The sequence below is a fragment of the Mesitornis unicolor genome, unplaced genomic scaffold, assembly GCF_000695765.1.
Source record: "Mesitornis unicolor isolate BGI_N332 unplaced genomic scaffold, ASM69576v1 scaffold53766, whole genome shotgun sequence".
NCBI classification, from domain to species: domain Eukaryota; kingdom Metazoa; phylum Chordata; class Aves; order Mesitornithiformes; family Mesitornithidae; genus Mesitornis; species Mesitornis unicolor.
In genome coordinates this window covers 1410-21173 of record NW_010192702.1, presented here as the reverse complement: position 1 = coordinate 21173, position 19764 = coordinate 1410, and the positions used below count along the sequence as shown (strand labels likewise).

The 19764-nt window shown below is 40.2% G+C and overlaps 2 protein-coding genes across 2 annotated transcripts in view; one reads left to right on the top strand and one right to left on the bottom strand.

Annotated features, from left to right (window-relative positions):
* The first annotated feature begins 3444 nt into the window (after nt 1-3444).
* Nucleotides 3445-6382, top strand: RNF139 (ring finger protein 139). The gene is made up of 3 exons (XM_010187180.1): nt 3445-3503; nt 4141-4208; nt 4337-6382. Exons 1-3 carry the CDS (start codon nt 3445-3447, stop codon nt 6142-6144), a joined length of 1935 nt encoding a protein of 644 aa, XP_010185482.1. The 3' UTR covers nt 6145-6382.
* A 484-nt stretch (nt 6383-6866) lies between these two features.
* TATDN1 (TatD DNase domain containing 1) overlaps nt 6867-19764 on the bottom strand; it is a 13298-nt gene continuing 400 nt past the window's right edge. Inside the window, exons 2-11 of the mRNA XM_010187179.1 lie at nt 19432-19481; nt 17450-17513; nt 16925-17068; nt 16787-16829; nt 12766-12851; nt 12602-12642; nt 11651-11727; nt 10915-10985; nt 9869-9995; nt 6867-7121 (exon numbers count right to left, since the gene is read on the bottom strand). Coding sequence (XP_010185481.1) covers nt 7019-7121; nt 9869-9995; nt 10915-10985; nt 11651-11727; nt 12602-12642; nt 12766-12851; nt 16787-16829; nt 16925-17068; nt 17450-17513; nt 19432-19481 — 806 coding nt within the window. The 3' untranslated portion in view covers nt 6867-7018. The remainder of the gene's footprint in view (nt 7122-9868; nt 9996-10914; nt 10986-11650; nt 11728-12601; nt 12643-12765; nt 12852-16786; nt 16830-16924; nt 17069-17449; nt 17514-19431; nt 19482-19764) is intronic.

Below are 19764 nucleotides of genomic sequence, written 5' to 3'. Positions count from 1 at the left end.
CGGGGCGGGGCGGTGGCCGCCATGTGCGCGGGGCCGTGAGCCCCCTCCTCGGCGGAAAACGTGTGACTTCGTGGCTATAGATGATGGCTTTTTAAAAAGCACTTTGGGTAGCGTTGATGTCTTCCTGAAATCCACCGTTAAATCCTTATTTTAGAAATAGCAGAAATGCCGGAGATTTGGTTCCTAAATGAAAGAGAAGTCTCTTGAAACTCGCTGTTGGTTATTTTTAGGGTTTTTTTCTTCCCTGGGATGAAGGTTGAAAATGAGTGGTGTAGCTGGCTGGAACTATTTTCAGCATTACTTGTAACGTTGGGTTCTCCCGTAGCCAGGGCTGGGCTGCAGCCTGTTCTGCTGACTGCTGTACGGGTGATGCTGCGTTGCGAATAGCATCTTGGAGCTGGGAAGCCGGAGCGGGAAGGAAAGGAGAATCCAAAACACAACAGAAAGCTTTTGCAGACCTGTGCCATGTTGACCTTGTGTTTTGTTTGATGTGTATACTAGAAAAAAAATAGGAAATAGGTGGTATGGCTGTTGGGGTAGGAAGCTGTGAAGAGTGGTTAAAGGGAAGGGTTCAGAGTGAGAGGTGTAGTGGTGAGAGCACTGCAGAAGTTGAGGAGCAAAGGGTAACCTGTAGCAAGACAGCAGGTGGCAGGGGAGCCAAGAGAAAGTAACAACACAAACCAGGTAATACTTTATTTGTGCTGTTTCTCCTTTGGCAAAGGGCGCCTGGGGAAGTTGGTGCTGGAAAAGTGAGGTGAGGAGGGCCTGGCCTTGCAGCTGGTACCTGGGACGGGAGGAGGGGTTCTGCCTCCCTACTTCTCGTTCTCTTGACCCTGTGTTCCACCCTTTGGGAATCACAAATAGCACTTTCTACTGACAGTTCCTTTGTTTTAAAAGTGCCACTGCAGAGCCTCACCAGCAGAACTTCAGGAGTCCTCTGTCGTATGAGCCAGACACTGTAGGAAGTGCCTTGAAATTAATCCCACATAAATGCGATGGGTGGATGTGTTATTGGATGAGCTCTCTAAAGTGTGTGATACCGGGATTAACAGACTAAGGTGCTTTTCAGGATTATATTTATATGGTCACTTTTCTGGAAGGGTTTGAGGGAAGAAGAGGGTAGTCCCCCCCTCCCTCTTACAAAAGACCTTTAGGAACAGTGTATGCCGAGAGACTTATCTTGTACTTTGAGACAAGTGGTGTGTGGTTCATGGCTTTCCAAAATGGAAAAAAAAAATCAAAATGCAACCACTGAAAGATGTTAAAGACCTTCCTTGTGGTTCACACAACAGAGCGCTTTTGCATCTATTTTTTCCTCATTTGAATTTAAGGATCACAGGGTTGGGTGTTTGCTATTGTTAGGATAAACCAAAATAATTATTTTGGCTCATTTTGCATTTAAATAGTGAGGAAGTTGCCCTTTTAGTTACCGTTTGCAGGCTCTGAAAGACTGATCCAAATTTTTCCTGTAGCACAATACTATTTAGCATGGGATAAACACGGAGCTCGTCCTGTAGATACAAAGACTGTAGCTCTGGAGAGCTGATAGCTTTCAGGGGTCATGGTGAACAGCTCTGAAATAGTCTGAGAGCACAGCTCTTCAAGAATGCTGACAGATCTGTATGGCTTTTAAAAAGATTTACTGCAGGATTTCTCAGTCTGATTCTCCCAGCACTTATTTTCTATACAGGTGCAGAGTTCTGCACCGCACACAAGTTCTACAGCTGGAGTGCAGTTTTTCTTGAATCTTTTTTTATTATCCTTTCTTTAATTTGGCAGTTCCATGTGATTAAAATACTCATGTGTAAAGGTAGCAGAACTCTGCAGCTGACTGAAAGTCAAATCCTAGGTCACGTGCTACTATAAAGGTACTGACAAATTGCAGGAGTTAGAAGGAAAAAGAGACACACAAAATTGTGACACAAGAAAGGATTTTAAAAGTATATGCATGTGGTTTGATGAAATGCTGTGCTTGGAGGCTGTACTGGAGACAGTTGGTGATGGGTTGGCATAGATGGGAACAGCAGAGATGAGCAGCAGTATATATAGAAACATGAGACAAGTCTTACCAAAGGAGGAACTGCAGCATTTTGTATCAGAGAGAAAATGGGCAAAGATTGCCTGTTTGGCAAACGCTTTGCAGGGCAGGGACAAGTCTTGTCACAGCAAGATGGACTGAATGACATAAATGGAGTTGTGGAGAGGAGCACACACCTCCCCATCCCAGGTTACAGTTACCTCTTTTGAGGTTCCTTTGGGTGGGTCTTTTCCACGCTCGTGCTGACAGAGAAATCCTTACCTTTTGTGAGTCCCCTCTACAGGAACCAGCTCTGGCTTTCCTGTTGCCTGGCTGTAGTACTGGTCTTAGGGATGGCGTAGAAAGTGTTTTAGGCTGACCCTTGATACCTAAACACAGGCCTGTTACTGTGATGGCAAGGAAGGAAAACAGTGGGTTTTTTTTAACAGCCATGTTTCAGAGCAGCCTGCTTAGTGCTGTACGCATCTTGTTTGGCTCAGATGATCAGAACGATGTAAATAATGAGCCTGTCACAGGCATTTGAGCCTTTTCTGTGATTTCTGAGAAAAGACAAACTTGTCAGCAGTGTTAGCTTTCACAAAGGCGTTTATAGTGGTACACATGAAAAGCAAATGAAACTGTAAATCTTTTTTTTATTATTTTAAAGTGCTGTACGTAACAAGTATTCAGCTTTTCATGGAAAACTGAGCTACAATGTAAGGCACTTTGAAAACCGATGGGGGCTTTTCCTCAGTCAACTTCACAAGGTTACCAGGTTAATGATTAATTAAGGAGAATTTTTTTACATCCACCAATGCTGCTGGCAAAGAATACTCTTAGACTGCATTAAGAACTTGTTTGTAGTCTGCCTTTTGCTGTTGATGCATGTTGACCTGCCCCCTTCTTATTCAGTCCTCCAGGGTGGGTTTTTGGGGGTTTGTTGGTTTCTTGTTTGTTTGTTTTTGTGTTGTGGCTGCTTTTTAATACAAGCAGCTGGCAGCACTACAGTTGGAATCAAATGCTGGTTCTTAGCAAAGTTTTTTATTTCTATGATCAAGATACCGTGGCTTAAAATACTTACTTTTTGTAAACACTTGATTATTATGGAGGATTTGGAACAATCCAAAATACAATTGTCTGAAAAGACTGATGCTATCTTGCACTTGAAAGAGGATTACTTGTGATTTCATTAGTTTTAGTGCAGAGATTGAAAGCAATTTACAATCAAATGGAAGTTGTAAAGATAGAAATCTCTCCAAACTGGTTTGGATGAGAAAGCAGTTGCAGACTGGAAGCTGATTGAGAAGCCCAAAACAAAAGCAGTGCTTTTCCTGAAGGAAAAAAATGTTTAAGGAAGGGAATCTAGTGATAAGTTCCATTTAATTTAACATCTGTCAGGGAAGAGTTCTTACCTATGTAGTACGCTGATGAAGTTCATAAGCTGTGCTACAGAAGTTTACTGCAAGGACATCGATGTTGTGCCAAGGTACTGCAGATGCAATGGTAGGGTTTCTGTAATACTGGATTTCTCATAGGAAGGTGCGGACTTTCCAGTCATGGTCAAGATGTGCTCGTGGTCACTATGAGGGAAAGGTTAGCGAACAGGAATGGCAGGATCTAAATCTGACTTCTGACAAGTAAGACACAGGTTCACGCTGGCATTAGCATGGAGGTGACTAGAGCAGTTTTGGATTCTGTGTACAAAAGTGTAAAACCACTAAAGGTCTCCTCCATGAGACTTGTGTTTCAGGTTGCCTTATCTGAAATGAAGGCAAAACTGTATTTGAAGAACAGGAAGAAAAGTGCCCTCCTCTTCTCTAAACCACAACAGTTTTTCAGTATTTTCCTATTAAAAGGTTTAGCTAAACCCGACTGTTGCCAACTGTTATCTTCAGTACTTCAGCTTGGACATCTGTATTTGAGTGCTTTGCTCAAGAGTAAAATTTACTATCTTTGGCCTATGAAGGCTCTATCTGGTAATTCTTTTCTGCTTTTAGGACTTGTCTGCCCTTTGGTTTCAAGACTCAGGCTGAAAGGCTGGGAATTGTCACTGCTCCAGTCTGGGACTGCAGATGAGCTTTACAGTAATTGGGACTTAATGCTGCATTGGCTTTTCATTGCAGCTGCAGTGCACAGATGCAGTACATGCAGAGATTAAGTCATCTTCTGTTCTCTGCCAAGGGCATCACCGGTAACGTAAAGGTTATGAGTGACTAACGGGGAAGTGATAGATTAAATAAATGCAGCTCCAGAGCTGCATAGGTTAAAATCTGTTGTTGAATTTCTGCTAACAACTAAATGGTTTCCATCTGTTTCCAGGTGTCTTTGTATCCAGTGTTGTTCTGGTCTTACAACAGCGAGCACTTTTCAAGTTCTATATGATTGCTTCGGCATTTCTGCTGGCTGCGACTTCAGTGTTGGTGAATTACTACGCTTCTTTGCACATAAACTTCCACAGTGCCTACTACACAGCTGCATTCGGAATTCAGATCTTCCCTCATAAAGGACCTTCACTATGGATGGCGCTTTCCATCCTTCAGCTCATCTTTGGAATCGGCTACGTTACGTTGCTGAACGTGCAGTCTGTGTACTCTCAACTCATCATCCTGGATATACTGATTCCTGTGATTGGCTTGGTTGTTGAATTACCTCTAAACGTCCGGCAGATACTAGTTTTTCTTTCAGGCCTAGTTCTGACACTGAACACCACAGCCATTTTAGTTATGAAAATTAAATGGTTCTATTATTCGGTACGATATGTTTATCTGCTGGTGAGGCACATGTATCGCATTTATGGATTACAGCTTTTGATGGAAGATACGTGGAAAAGGATTCGGTTTCCAGCTGTACTGCGTGTCTTCTGGCTTACGAGACTTACAGCGCAAGCTGTGGTATTAACATACGTTGTAAAGATGGCTGAAACTAATACAGAAGAAAAATCCTTCTTGATATCGTGGGATAACTGCTGGGAGCTGATCTGCAGCCTGATCATAAGCGGCTGTGACTCGACCCTAACTGTGCTAGGCATGAGTGCCGTCATTTCCTCGATAGCGCATTACCTGGGACTTGGCATCTTGGCCTTCATCGGATCAACAGATGAGGACGACAAAAGGCTTGGTTTTGTAGCGCCCGTCTTGTTTTTCATTTTGGCTCTGCAGACTGGTTTAAGTGGACTGAAACCAGAAGAACGCTTAGTTCGCCTGAGTCGAAACATGTGCCTTTTGTTGACAGCAGTCCTGCATTTTATCCATGGAATGACAGACCCCGTGCTGATGTCTCTTAGTGCCTCCCATGTGTCATCGTTTCGCAGACACTTCCCTGTACTGTTCGTTTCCGCTTGCCTTTTCATCCTTCCAGTGCTGCTCAGTTACATCCTCTGGCACCACTATGCACTAAATACGTGGCTTTTCGCAGTTACGGCATTCTGTGTAGAGCTCTGCCTAAAAGTAATAGTTTCTATCACTGTTTATATATTGTTTATGATTGACGGTTACTATAATGTGCTATGGGAAAAACTTGATGACTATGTCTATTATGTTCGCTCAACTGGCAATATTATTGAGTTTATATTTGGAGTAATAATGTTTGGAAACGGAGCTTACACAATGGTTTTTGAATCGGGAAGCAAGATTCGTGCTTGCATGATGTGTCTCCACGCGTACTTCAACATCTACTTGCAAGCAAAGAACGGCTGGAAGACTTTTATAAATCGCCGGACTGCTGTTAAGAAAATAAACTCGCTTCCAGAGGTAAAAGGAAGTCGGTTACGAGAAATTGATGATGTCTGTGCAATCTGCTACCATGAGTTCACCACCTCTGCTCGTATTACTCCATGCAACCATTACTTTCATGCACTTTGTCTGCGAAAGTGGCTGTACATTCAGGACACTTGCCCGATGTGCCATCAGAAAGTGTATATTGAGGACAAGGAAAATGCCAACGTCTCTAACAACAATGGGTTTGTGGCACCAAATGAAAACCCTGTACAAGCTGCAGAAGAAGCTGCTGATGCTGAAAATGAACTGAATGAAGATAATGACAGTTCTGATAGTGATGAGGAAGACGACTGTGTGGCACAGCACTTGAATGAGACTCTTAATGCTGACTCTAACCCTGTCGGTGATTAAGATGTCCTTTACTAAGCCGTAAGGTATTTAAGATTGACTTCAGCAGAATAAAAGTATCACTTTGTAGTTATTGTACTTAAGCACAACAGCAGTATCTCAATGTTGAGTCTGTGAATGGTGGTTGTTTACTGTGGTGTGTGCTACTGTAAATATACCTCTAATTTTTGCTGGTCTCTTTCATGACCACCTTAAAATTATGTACATTATTGTACATGGAATAAAATGTTTTCACATGTTTTTAAGATGGTTGGAAAAAACACTCTTTAATTGATGATGTGATAATGCTGTGCCAAAGACTGTATACCAGTAATCCCCAATCAATGAGTTCTGGATGCAAATGAAAAATACTGGTGAAAACAGACTGTTCAGCGGGTCAAATCAGAAATTAAAAGCCTGAACCAAAGCAGCTTTACTTACAAATTCAGAATAAGCAGAGCTTTATTGCTTAAAAACTAAATAAAAATTCAGGTTGGTAGACTTAATGTCAGTTGAGATGTGGAACAAAAGATGAAACTGCTGTGCTTTCTGGTGAAGTAGTAAAGCATGCCCTTGAGCTGAATGTTGGTTGGAGCTGGATGTGCTCTACACGTGAACTCAGCAGCTGGGCATTCATCCTGTAATGCATCCAGGTATTAACAGAAGTTGCCAGCTTGGGCTATCCTTGAAATCCATCCTGAATCTTGATCAAGGGAAATAGGGCTGAGAAACTGCACAGATGCAGATCGCCTTTTCAAAAGCAGCTTTAATCTTGTACCATAAAAAAAAAAGCACTACATACTGGCTTCCATTGATAAGAACTTGCAGATACGATAATTTTAAAGTTTTTGCAGTATATTTACTAAAGTTATGCTGAATGAATGTAAGAAAAACAACTTTATATATTTGGAAAGAAGACTTTAATAGTGTTGTTATATAGAGTATTGGCCAGCTCGAGTGGGTCATCTTCTCTTACTGCTGCCATTATTTCCAGTATTTGGCTAAAAAAGAAAGATTGGTATTAGAAGATTCTGAAACTCAGAACATACTTCAGACTGCTGCATGTGTCTGTACAAGCCACTAAGATTAACCTGGAATAAAAAGCTATGCTGAGAGCCACAGGGCAAGTAGCTTCACTTTTAAGCCACTAACGGCCATGAACACTGGTTGCTCACTGGTACAGATTCATCTTTGGTCTTTGACTCTTGTTTGGAGGTAATTAAACAGCTTTCTGGTTCAAAGAAAGTGTCATTTTGTGGGTGTCTTTATCAATGGTCTTCATTTTTTAGACTGAATTCTGTTAGCATTTCAAGGCCAAAGCCGCACGATGAATAAACTGGTCAATGGCAAAGCTTAAATTCCAGATACAGCCTTATCTGAGAGCAGAGCTGCCAAAGTAACTTATTCCTGCTTCCCTGTTCTCTAGATCACAATTAATGCATTCAGACGTTTGCAGTAATTGTTAAATGTGCAACATTAACAGGCCCACAGCCTTGATACAAGCCAGGAGAAGGGGGCAGAATAAAACAGGTAACATTAATGCTAAGTTACAGAAAACCAAGCTGCAGTCTTTTCTCTGTAGTTACTTCCTTGATTTTGTATGTTCCTAAGACACCTCATACTTCCATTTTTTTCTAGTAGAAAGAAACTTCATGGTGAAGAGTAAGAATCTCAAGCTTGGTGGTAGGGTTTGGTGGTTTTGGTTTTTGGATCTTGCCTCAACTTAGCAATAGCTAAACTTCTTTTTGAGGAAGACAGTAGAAATGGTTGCTCTTCTTAAATACTGGAATGCAAATATTTTCCTAGAAGCAGAATTATCCCATACTATGACCACTCCTGGGCTTTGCAGCCGGTTTCTTGATTTAAGTGGATGTTTGAGATGGGGCGAGATCAGGCCTACACAGAAATAAGTAACAAATGCCAAAGCATTTCACCCTTGAAGAGTCTTGGTAGGGTTGATGTATCTGTTCCGACTGGGATGCAGTAGGATGCTACCTGTTACAGTAGCACTGTGTATAGGAAATCGCTGAATGAGGAAAAAAAACCTCTTGTGGCTAAAATAAAATTAAAAATAGCTTCCAAGGGGAGCAGTGCAGTTATGAAAATAAAGTGGGAAATAATATCCCCATCAAAATGGAAAGGTGTCCAGCGCCCCTGAAAAAAGACAAGTGGAGAACTCCTGCCAACTTGAGCTATATAAAACAGCATCCGTACCCCAAACTTTAAATATACTTTGTGGCCTGAGGCTAACTTTCTCCTCACACCAGATCTTGCTACTTTAGAAGTCACAAAACACCAACACTCAGTTAACATACTTCACCTTTCCTAAGGTCTGAGGTCCTCAAGTTACTAAGCTACAATTAGTACAGGTTATAATTAATGTTAAAGGGACAGTAATTTTGAAACCAGGTCAAACTAAACAAGATTTTCTTTTAGAAAAGAAAGCAAAACCCAAAGTACAGCATTTGGGTACTGCTCTAGGACAGAGTCCCTGCATTTTCAGTTCTGGGGTCTCTGAAGTACTTCTGTAAGTTACAACTTGGGCAGCTGACAAAGACACGGGGTTGTTAACACCCACAGGCTTGCTGAAATGGCCTTATTCAGCAAGAGTAGAGGTCCTCCACTTTTGCTGAGAGGTCTCTTCATCTACTCCAAAAAAACACAGACTGATCCTAGAAAGTCTTAAAATATTGAAAGAGCCCTTCTGTACTCATCTAGACACCTTGCTGAATTTCTTAGTCCCGTCCTGAGCGGTATTAGTTCCGAACAGGTAATTTGCAAAGCTTTTCATAGCAAAACAGACAGACTTCACAGCAAAAAAAATAAAAAAAATCCCACTTGATTCAGTAACTGGGCTTTGCACCTAGACAGGTGCAGCTGTGAGCTTTATCTGCTGAAAATATATTCACATCTGACTGCAAGAAGCAGCCTTCCCAAATCCCTTTTTCTTGTCAGGGACCTGGTAATGAGAAGATGACTGACCTAACTCACCAACCAGACTTCCGTAACAGTTGTGAAAATGCAGGCATTTAATCATTTTATCCATGCTATTTAATGGAAATAGCTAAGCATGTTCACTAAAACAATGATATGTTTCCCTGCTTTTCACACCTCTGCAAGGAAGTGCGTGAAAAGGTGGCAGAAAACCGTTTCTGTACTTTCTACCTCTGTCCGTGAGCCCCTGGAGCTTGCTTTCGCTATTCCCTATGTTGGCTGCTGTTCTTCAGATCTAAACTTCATAGGATCATTGTTCTGTGAAACTTTAATTTTCTTTAGGCACAGTAGCAGAATGAAGAGGTGACCCTAACCAAAGTCGTGTGATGGCAGTTCACGTTACAGGTGCTGTGATACCAACACAGGCACAGGCACTACCCGGTGTCTCAGTGCTGCCCGCTCTGCTGAGGACTGCACAGCTCCAGCACTGGATCAGCTTTAAAAATAACTGCAACAACTACCAAGTGAAATCAATTCCAGTCAGGCTGCTTTATGGGTTTTAGTCCCTTCTCCAATGTAGCAAGTGAAAAGATAATAGTGGTTTCGCTTTCCGGGAGCTTTTTGCATCCAGAGTTGCTGAAATGGGAAAATTAAGACTTCATTTTTTCCACAGCCTATAAAGCAATACCTTGCACAAGTTTCAGTAAATTTAGAATTCATTTCCATATACCACATTGCCAGTGAACTGTTGGTTTTTTTGCTTTTCCCTGTGAGATTTGAGGTATTTTAAATACTACTACTGTAGTACACTTACATTATATGGCAGGGTTCATTTCTGTCCTTCAAGCAGTGCCCTATTTCCCATTTCTTTTTTGTAGGAAATGTAGTTTTAACATATTTTGATCCAGCATGAGTATTTTTCACTCCACACCAAGGCGCATCTAGTTTCATTTGGGAAAAAAAGTAATTAAAAGTATGCAATCACTTGATAATAGCATGAGATGGTTCATCTGTGGAAGAAGTTGACTAAAAGTTATTGCAGTCTCTTTCTAGCAGTGACTTCCAATTCAAAATGGAATTTAAGAGACATGGGCAATTAAACATCTTCGCAATCTTTGGATTTTTACACTGTTATGTTCAAGATTTTACACTAGCAGTAATAGTACGTAACACTTATTTCCTCCAACATGATAAAGGCAGCCAGACACACTGCACGTATTGCACAGTAACTTCCTGCATAGTTTAACAGGTCTGTACTTCATGCGTAAATAAATTTAAGGATTTAGGCAGTTTGTGGGTTTCCTTTCTCAGATTCAGAAAATAAATACTGTATTTACAAATTCCAGTTATTGACAACTGAAATAAACATTAACCAAAAAAAAGAGGCATCCCTAGCCAATGAAAGTCACTGCTCATTAGGCCAAGAGAGGAACTGAAGCATTCTTCCACCTCACTCCATTTCAGGAGCTGTTGTTTCCAAATGCCGTCACTGCTACCAGTGGCAGGATGACAGCCACTGCCCTGTGTCTGGCAGACCTCCAGCTGGCTGGATTTTAAAAGACGTTGATGCAGGATTTTTGCCACTTAGATACGTTGAAAAATCTGGGCTTGTCAATTTGTCCTTTTCATCTTCCCCTGGAAGTTCCCCAGGAACTGACACAGCAGCTTATTCCTCCAGCAGAAGGCTGAAAAGGAGGATTTCTGGAGCCCATAAATTGCTTTTTAAAGCGAAGAAACAGCCAGTCCTTTTTCTGTTCCAAATTCCTTAGGTCTTGATTCTGCGTCATCACTGCTATATAAGCGTATCTCATTGCCTAATAGAGTCTAAGTCACAAACTGACCAAAATATAAAAATCTTACCAGTCTCTATCATTAATCGTTCACTAGGAATTGATTTCAGTGTTTCCAAGTTGGCTTCTGTTTTCAATGAACTAGAAAATCAGAGTTTGATTAAAAAACAAAGATTGTATAAAAGTAATTACTTTGCCTCTTGCTATGTTTTGCAGCAAAGGCAGCTTCCTAAATAATTTTGCTAGTGAATACAGTTTGCTTCATTTTTAAAAATGCTGCCTGTAAATTCAAACTTTGCAGAAAATGGCAAATTTGGGCAGTGAAGCAGCCTCATCCTAGCAGCATGCAGAACCCCACTGCCCACGCTAGCCTGGCCTCAGCAGCCCGTGCAGCTGACCCAGCGCTGCTGGGTGGCTTTTGGCCAGGTGGCTGCTGAGAATCCAGACAGAGTGACCAGGAGCTATGGCTGCTCAGGTTACACTTGCATTACTCCTGCATCCGACATGGACGCTTACAATTACGCTATTTTTTAAACACTTCTCAGAAGGACCACTTCCACATTCAACAACCTTATTTATTTACAAACCAGGATTAATGTGAGGGTTGTAGAATGGACCTAAGACAGATTAACTGGCTGAGCTACGAGTTAAGAACTTTTTATGGCTAATAATGAGTGCAACTCTAAATCTGTCAGATGATGAAGAGTCTAGGGAGCTTTGAAAACTTGACCTCATTGTTTAAAAGAAGCAATGAGTTCACTACAGCTGATATTTAAAAATAGTTTTATTTCTTGTAAAGAACTTACCAGCCATTTATTCCAATGTAAAGGTTCAAATCTAATATAGCTGCTGCTTCTTCCTTTGTGCCATCAAAAGAATGTACCTGGAACATATATAAATATAGATACACGCATATATACAAATATATGTACTACATTTAAAACTCAATTTAAAAATACATACTAGTTTTTATTTGTGTCATAAATACCTCTGATAGTATGCATTACACATCAATACAAAGAAAGATGGGACGTGGCTCAGATGATTCTGAATTTGGCCAAATTTCAGGCTGAAGTCCCTCGAATACTGCGATAAAAGTGGTTACCACATTTTATGAGTGATCAGTGTGCGTAGAATAGGCCTATCCGGTTCTCCCCGCATTTTAGTCTACAGGAATGGGAGAGACAGTCTATTTGGGAAACACTGCCACAATGGAAACCTGAAAGAACGTTGCTGGACTTCCTTAATAATGTCATCCCAAGGTTTTCCTGTTATGCTTTTGAATTAAAATACATGATCTGAGTATCTAAAGAAATAAAGCCATCAAAAGTTACATCTGGATCTAATAGGAAAATGAAGGCTAACGTCAGAAGCAAATGTTTGAGGTTAGGGCTTCCGCTGGGAACACACATCTAAATTATCTGTGGTCTGAATGCACTGCAGTTCAGACAATGAAGAATTGGGAAAAGGCCAATGTCAACTATAAGGTACTTAAACTGTCCTTCTGCCAGGCCAAGAAAAGCTCTCATGTCAGCTGCAGAGCTTTTTCTCAGCCTATCTTCTTACTTTGCAAAAAAACTGTTGAATAGGCAATAAAAAAATACTAGAAGGGACTGAAAGACACTTATTAATTAATAAGAACTTAAATCATGTAAGAGAAATCCTACCCAGATTCCATGACAAACAACAAGTTGCATGTTAAGCAATAATATTCACACACATGTAAAAATGAATGCAACACAGAAGTCTGTACTTACCACCCCTCCCACAAATCTGTCTCGGTTTCTTCTCATTATGTCTATGAAATGAAATAAATAAAACTTTAAATAATGCTGTAACAGACAAAGGTGAAAGACTCAGGTTTACAGATTTTTCATATTCAGAACTGGCTCTGAATATGAAATTCTGAAACAAAACCCACCTAAAAATTCAGCATGGGAGTTTCTGCAGTGAAGAAACATGGGCAGTTGTGTTTGTTCTGACAGGTCAAACTGCTTTTCAAAATATCTGTAAAATAAAATTATTTTTTAAACAAAAACTCAGTGTAAGAGCAAATAAAGACAGTAGAAGAGTTTTTTCCAGTGCTTTTATGTTTTTGTCCTCCAGAACTAAAGACAGAATTAATGGATTTGTCATGCAAAAGCTCTTATTTGTGCAAGGATTTAAAAGGGACTCTTTCCAAGGGTGTATTCACATAGGAGTGATCTATGCTGGAGGACAGATAAGTGGCCAACATCAGTACTGGAAGAATACACCCATACGTATGCTAAACATGTACTCCTGTGCAGTGTGGGTGCTGGAGTTTGGTTTCCTTTATTTATTTTTAATGAAAGAGGAACTGATTGTTCCTTCCCCAAAGTTCCAACACCTCAGGAATAGGAGTGTGGATCACACGGAGACCACTACTTCAAGAAGCCCTTGTAAACGCTGTGGGGGCAGGCGAGGGAACACTGCACAGACACCTACATGCTTGAATCACCAAAACTGCATCGGAGCTGTGACATTTGTCAAGTAACAATCCTGACTTTTTGTCTGCTCTTCCCTGAAGGTCAGTCTGTCTTCTCTTGGAGTGGAGCAAATAGCAATTATTAGGCATCTTCAGCCCCATTCTGCCTGTCGTCTTCACTCTTTCAGTGTCTTCCACTGTCTTCTTTCCTCTCCTTCGTATACCTGCATCCTTTCCTTTTCACTCATTTTTATCCCTCTCCTACCTTCTACTGCTAGTATTCCCTGTGAAGCAGTGGTAACAGAAGGCAGCCATCCTATGAAGAGACATCAAAATGTGGGCAGAGGGAAGGTAGCCAGTTTCCCCAGTACAGCTTCCAAAGCAAACGAATTAGCACTGAACTAACCCATCATTTGTCACTGGCAGCTGGTTCTGACCCCAGAGCATTATCATTTACCACTTCTGTCTGCCACGCTACGCCCAGGCATGCAAATTACAAATGCTCAGGAAACACGGTAGAGGAACTTAATCATGGCAGAAGGCCAACAGCACGTAGGTGACTCAGTATCCCCACGTCATTGGCAAGATGACATTATTTGGACACGGCAGGAGGACAACGCTGCCTGTCCCAGGAGGCTGGGACTGTATGCACATACTGGATTTTTTAGGCGTTGCTGTTAAAAGCAGCCCAGGGCACTGGGGGATCCCCAGCATCAGATACCAGGAACATTTCAACTCAAGCATCTGCATGCCATTCTGTGTGATTCACATGGCGATCAGAAGAAAGTGGCAGCAAAACACTGGTTTGATTTACATTTTTCTAACATATAAGTAAGGATAATAACAAAATTAAAACAAAGACAATGCAGCTGGTAATCTAATTTTGTGCAATCTTTCACTATTTTCTGTATATTACAAGTTGATATTTCTCTGATAAAAGTTACCTTCGCTGTTTATCAGTGCAGATCTTTGAGATAAAACAGGTGGAACAGAAATCAGCTGTAACATTAAAAACTACATGAAAATTCAGAACTAATTACACCTACTTTGAATCTGTTTTGTAGTCTAGACATTGTGCTTAGTTTAGCTTGTTTGATTAAATATAATTGCAACTCATGGTTGCTCTTGTGGTTAAATAGCTACAATTGCTTGATTATTGGTGTGGGTTTTTTTTAAACAGAAAACTTGTTCCCTGTGGGAATGAGGTTTTAGAGACAGAGCTGCAAGTAAGCCCCCTAAGTAACCTACTGGCCAATTTTAATCTGATTTTGAGAAGGGCAGTGGTCTTGAAAGTACAAAGTTTAGTGCCCCTACAAATGGAAAGGCAACTCAAGCTTCTTCCACTCCTAACAACGATGAAGCACATGCTGCTACTTGCACTGTCAAACAGAAAGGGGAGGTGGACAGGAAATTTCTCAGAGGAAGAAAAGGGGGGTGGGGAAGGGAAAAAGAAACCCTGGAAAAGCACAAAGACACCAGGTATACAGTGATCAGAATGGTAACGAAACAAGTCAGTAGGAAACCAAACTTTACAAGGGGTTAAGGAACAACCTTCTTCCAGTAGTACAGCAGAAGTGAAACTTCTGTACACTTATCAGTCCATTTATAACGTGACCTTGGTCATAACATGAAGGCAGTACCTTCATCTACCTACCATTCAAATCACCATTTTTGGTTGAAAAAGTTGTAATGGAGAAAAATTCTGTCAAAAAAGTTCTTACGTTTGCTTCAACACAGGAATTTCATCTTTCAGATTTTCAATCCAAGGAACAGGATAAAAGTAACGTTCATTTTTTTACAGGTGAAAACTTTCCAGAAGGGAACACAGCATAACTAACCAGAAAAAAAATGATTAAACAGAGGTCACGCTCAGATGCGACCTACTGTGAAAGTGCCACGCTTCTTTTATGGGGTAACTCTGGAGCTGTTTGCCGGCTGTCCTAGGGACTGCTGCAAGACCTGAACTACAGATCAGCTGAAAACCACAGAACTGCCTTCATGCATCTCACACTTTGTCTTCCTCCTTTTTTTTTAGTTCATTTTATCAAGCGTACAATGAATACTAATTTGAAGAACACGTCATCCAGTCCGGCAAAGGTCACAAAAGCCAGACTGTCTACAACTCCATAGCCTTCATTTAGCAGAAATAACCCTCCCCAAAATCCTGACCATGTTTCACGAACACACAGAGGACAGACAGCAGGGAGAGCTGTCCATTTATAAAATACAGAATTTACAAACACAGTGTCTGCAGGCATCCATCCTTGAGTCTTTCTTTATTTCTTCATCAGTCACCTCCTTCCAACTGCAATTTCCAGCATGGGCTCTCAACAGATCTCTTAGAAACCAGAATTATGTATTTCATATGATTCACAAAAGTAGCTCAGATAAAGACTTTGTCATTATAAACCTTAATTAGAAAGGACTCACCTACTGCTTTAAAAGCAATTTCTGTTCCACTGTGTCACCTCTTTCCTCCCAACCCAATTTCAGTGCAGCCGGTTAGAAATCTTTCACTACAGGTCTTCAGCTGCAGTCCATGAGACAAAGAAAATCATGCACTTATTTTCTTCTCCCACTAACATTAAGGGAGTAAGGATCTTGAAACACGATACTTCATCAGTGGTTCAGTTTGCCACAGAAAGAAACAGGTTATGCTCCAAGGTGTGCTTTGCTGAACCTTGTGTACACTGAATTCTACCAGGAAATTCTACCTGACCACTGGCTGAATATTTTACTGTATGACAGTAGCATTATGAAGAAATTAACTCTACCTACTGCTAGTAAGTGGCAATTAGAGAAAAACACAACTAACCACTGCCCCCCAGTGTCTAATTTACTCAGAACAGTAATTTACAAGTGCAATTCATTAATCACTCATCTTATCTGAATGTATCAGTTATATCTTTCAGTCAGTTCCCCCTGTAGACAGAAGTTCTCAATACAAGCATGCAAGCTGATTTTAGGGGCTGTGCTAACTTCTTTCCCTTCAGTATCATTACTGCATGTATTACTCCAGAACACAGATCTCTCCAGCTTCTGAGATTACCTTTATGATCAGCTCTCAATTATGTGCTCCCAGATAACACCTCCCTCACAAAGCTCATTTTTTCCACTGCTCATTTCCCCCGCCTTTCATTCAACAACCCAGTTCTTCCTTCACACACAACAGTTACGTTTTTATCCCCATGAGTCTCTCAGAGTTTTTGACTATTAGCAAGAATGAACATCTGTCACACCCAGAAACCCCAAAATTGTCATCAACTTTACAGAAAAAGACATGCTTAGTCACCACGAGGCAGGTAGCAAAATTCAGCACACAGCACTACTTGAATGTAGGCATCTTCCTTAAAGTCTCATTTCTGCCAAGAAAGTTCAGACCCAACCCTGCAAACTGCAGGTCTACACCTGACAAAGTGCTACACAGTAGAACATACGATAGAAACACTCCTGTAAATTACTACAAGTCAACTTACAGTCATCAAAAGGTTCTTACTTGAGTTGGGCGTCCTTTGGGCAAAACTCTAATCTATCAAAATCTACAAATAAAAATAAATAAAAAAACCACTTAATGTTTTAGGATTTTTTAATATATGTCTAGAAAAAAATACTGACCTACTAAGAGAACACTCACCTAAGCCACATTCTCCAACTGCTACCACCTTTGTCTTATTTTTTTCAATGAGATTTTTTAATTCAGACAAATATTGTTCAGGGCTACTGTGCTCAAATTCTCCACAGCGGGTAGGATGACAGCCAACTGTGCTGTAAAACATGTCTGCAGCAAGACAGTATCAGAAGGTTGTAAGAAAAAAACAAAAACCCAAGAAACACATATTCCACACCATACAAGCATTCCATGTTATTTCCAGAGGAGAACATTGCAACAGTATTTTATTCCAAAAATTTGCCGTAATTTCTATTTTTTACATAGAAATAGAAGTTACAGGAAAGACTGATTCCTTCCAACCCCCAGGTATCTAAAGATCAACACACAGAAACTCATACCCAATGCATCCATCCCATTTTGAAACATAATTTCTTAGTTTAATCTGAGATTCTGTAAACACCTCCAAGGGCAGGCTCTTTCGAACTCTTAATTCTGGGAGTGTAGAAGGTTTTATTTTTGACTGACAACATAAGTTTAAAGTGAAAATACCATTTGTCTGGGCCAGCTGCAATGCATCTTTGCTGTCTTGTAGACTCCCACCTGTAATCAAAAACTTGGAAGAAGAAAAGCGCTGTCAGCAAAGCATGATCCCCACTGAACATCAAACAGAATGTTTAAGAAAGCACTCAGCTCTAAGGAAGAATCCAGACACAGTACATCAGAGTACAATTACTAATGTATATTTAACAAAATTTCACAAATCAGTTACAAACCTCAACAGTTCTAAGGAGCTAATAAATACAAAACCTGATTTCTTTCTCTATCAAGTATCATTTATGCTAAGAATGTAAACCATTAAATGAGTAAAATACTTGTATTTGCAGCAGTATTAACTTCATTAGACAATGACTCAGGAAACTTTATTTGCATTCAAGATATTATATTTAGGAACGTTCTCCCTGTCTTGCAGGTGGAGAAACTAAAAGCTCCCAAACATCCAAAATGAGACATAAGTAAGCAGAAAAACCAACAAAGGAGTCTGTATCAGAGCTGGGATTACAAATTTAAGAATTTCTGGCTCCAATCTTTTACGTTTACATTAAAATCAAAGGTTACTACATCAGAATTGTTGCTTACAGTGTTTTTTGAACCACTACTTGCAGGAGTTTGTACCCTAGGTTCTAATAAATCATGACTACACTGCCTTTGGACAGCTCTTATCCCTGCACGTGGTATATACCCGACTTGGTCAGCACCAGGTCAGATATTTCTGCAGTCTGCTCCATTGCAGATGAACACATCCCAACAGTACCACCAGATAAATAAATTAAGCTGAAATTGGTTCAGTGTACATACAGCACAGGGCAAAACTTCACAAAAAATCCCATAAATCAGCAGCTGTATGGGAAAACAGAAATATTTTCAAATAAAGAAATTAAACTTCTAGGCAAGCATAAACAATCTGGAACAGACTTCTGCCACCGTACAGGTCAGCAGCAAGCCTGAAAACACAGCTAAGGACAGGGAGCTCCTGAATTCCACTTCTCAATCCACTGGGCATCTTGAAAAAGCTATAGAGCTAATCTAGTTTTTGATGATACGATAGGAAAATTACCACATACTTTCAGAGGGTGGTATAAGGATTAAATAATACTTATATAGCACATATAAATGCAGTACAAGTGACCATGATTCTGTATTTGCTGCAGTGTGGTCACTTTTCCATCACCAGAGTTTTCTTTTTTGTCTCCCTGTTTATTCCCACTCTTTTCAGACGAGTCTTTGAGCAAACTTCTGAGATGCCTGCTCTTCTGCTAGAGGAGGGTTCATTTCTTTATTTCTAATCCACCAGCCTTATTCGTACAGTAAAACAGTTTGCAAGAATATGCATTATTCTATTTTAATTACTGTTTTTATTCAGTTTAAAGAGAGAGATACAGGCAGGGTGGACTATTGTAACTAAATGAGAGAGGTGCACTGGTGAAAATATCGATTTCAAGCTACGAGTTACAAACCTGTGCATAAATGATACTGTTTTAATACACATAAGTATTTACTAGCAGACATTCAGATGTCTCAACTATAAGAATCTACGAGCACTCCCAGCTCTTCTGCAGTTACCAACTTCCTTTACATATGGAAATATTTGAAGGATAAGAGTTTTTGAGGTTTGATCTGCAGCAGGTACAAGAAGAAAGGAGTGGCTGCCTATAATACAACTAACATGGAAAAATCCGTACGAGTTGATTGCAGTAGGTCAGAGCAGAATATCTTTCTGAAACTGTACAAAACAAATTCCACATACATATGGCACATGATACCACTGAACTTAAACAATCAGCATCTATTGATTGGTGCAAATGAAAGACAACACTCCACACAAAACACTTTTTCTTTACCCTATTGAAGAAAGTTACTGCATTTTCCATTGCAAATTCCAGAAACATTCGTTTTAACAGGGGAGCACTAAAAAAACCAAAGTATTAGAAAGCAGTTTAAAATGTTAAATTAATTTTATTATAAGAAATTACCTTTTTAACACCAACTTTGACTGCTCTGTCTACCACATCCAAAAAGTCATCTGTGAAAGGTCATAAAAATATCATAAATTGAACTTAGGGTTTTGCAGCACAATTTAAACTACTTCGCAACTAAAAATCACTTTCATGCAGTCAAAAAGCCTATCATGAACAATCTCTAAACCACATGTGATTAATCTTTAGAAGTCAATAACAAAATGCAGTAACTGAAGATCCAATTTAAATCAAAGAAGTCAACAGAAGTTTTTCCACACATTTTAGGACACTCTCTGGTTTTGCATCTGTATCTGAGGCCATGAAAGCAAAAAGCAAAGCAGTTACAAT

Excerpts from the sequence above, each read along its gene's own strand:
- RNF139 (XM_010187180.1), top strand. The coding sequence starts at position 3,445 with ATGAAGTTCATAAGCTGTGCTACAGAAGTTTACTGCAAGGACATCGAT. Across the intron at positions 3,504-4,140 it reads GACATCGATGTTGTGCCAAG|CTGCAGTGCACAGATGCAGT; the intron begins GTACTGCAGATG and ends TTTTCATTGCAG. Across the intron at positions 4,209-4,336 it reads CTCTGCCAAGGGCATCACCG|GTGTCTTTGTATCCAGTGTT; the intron begins GTAACGTAAAGG and ends ATCTGTTTCCAG.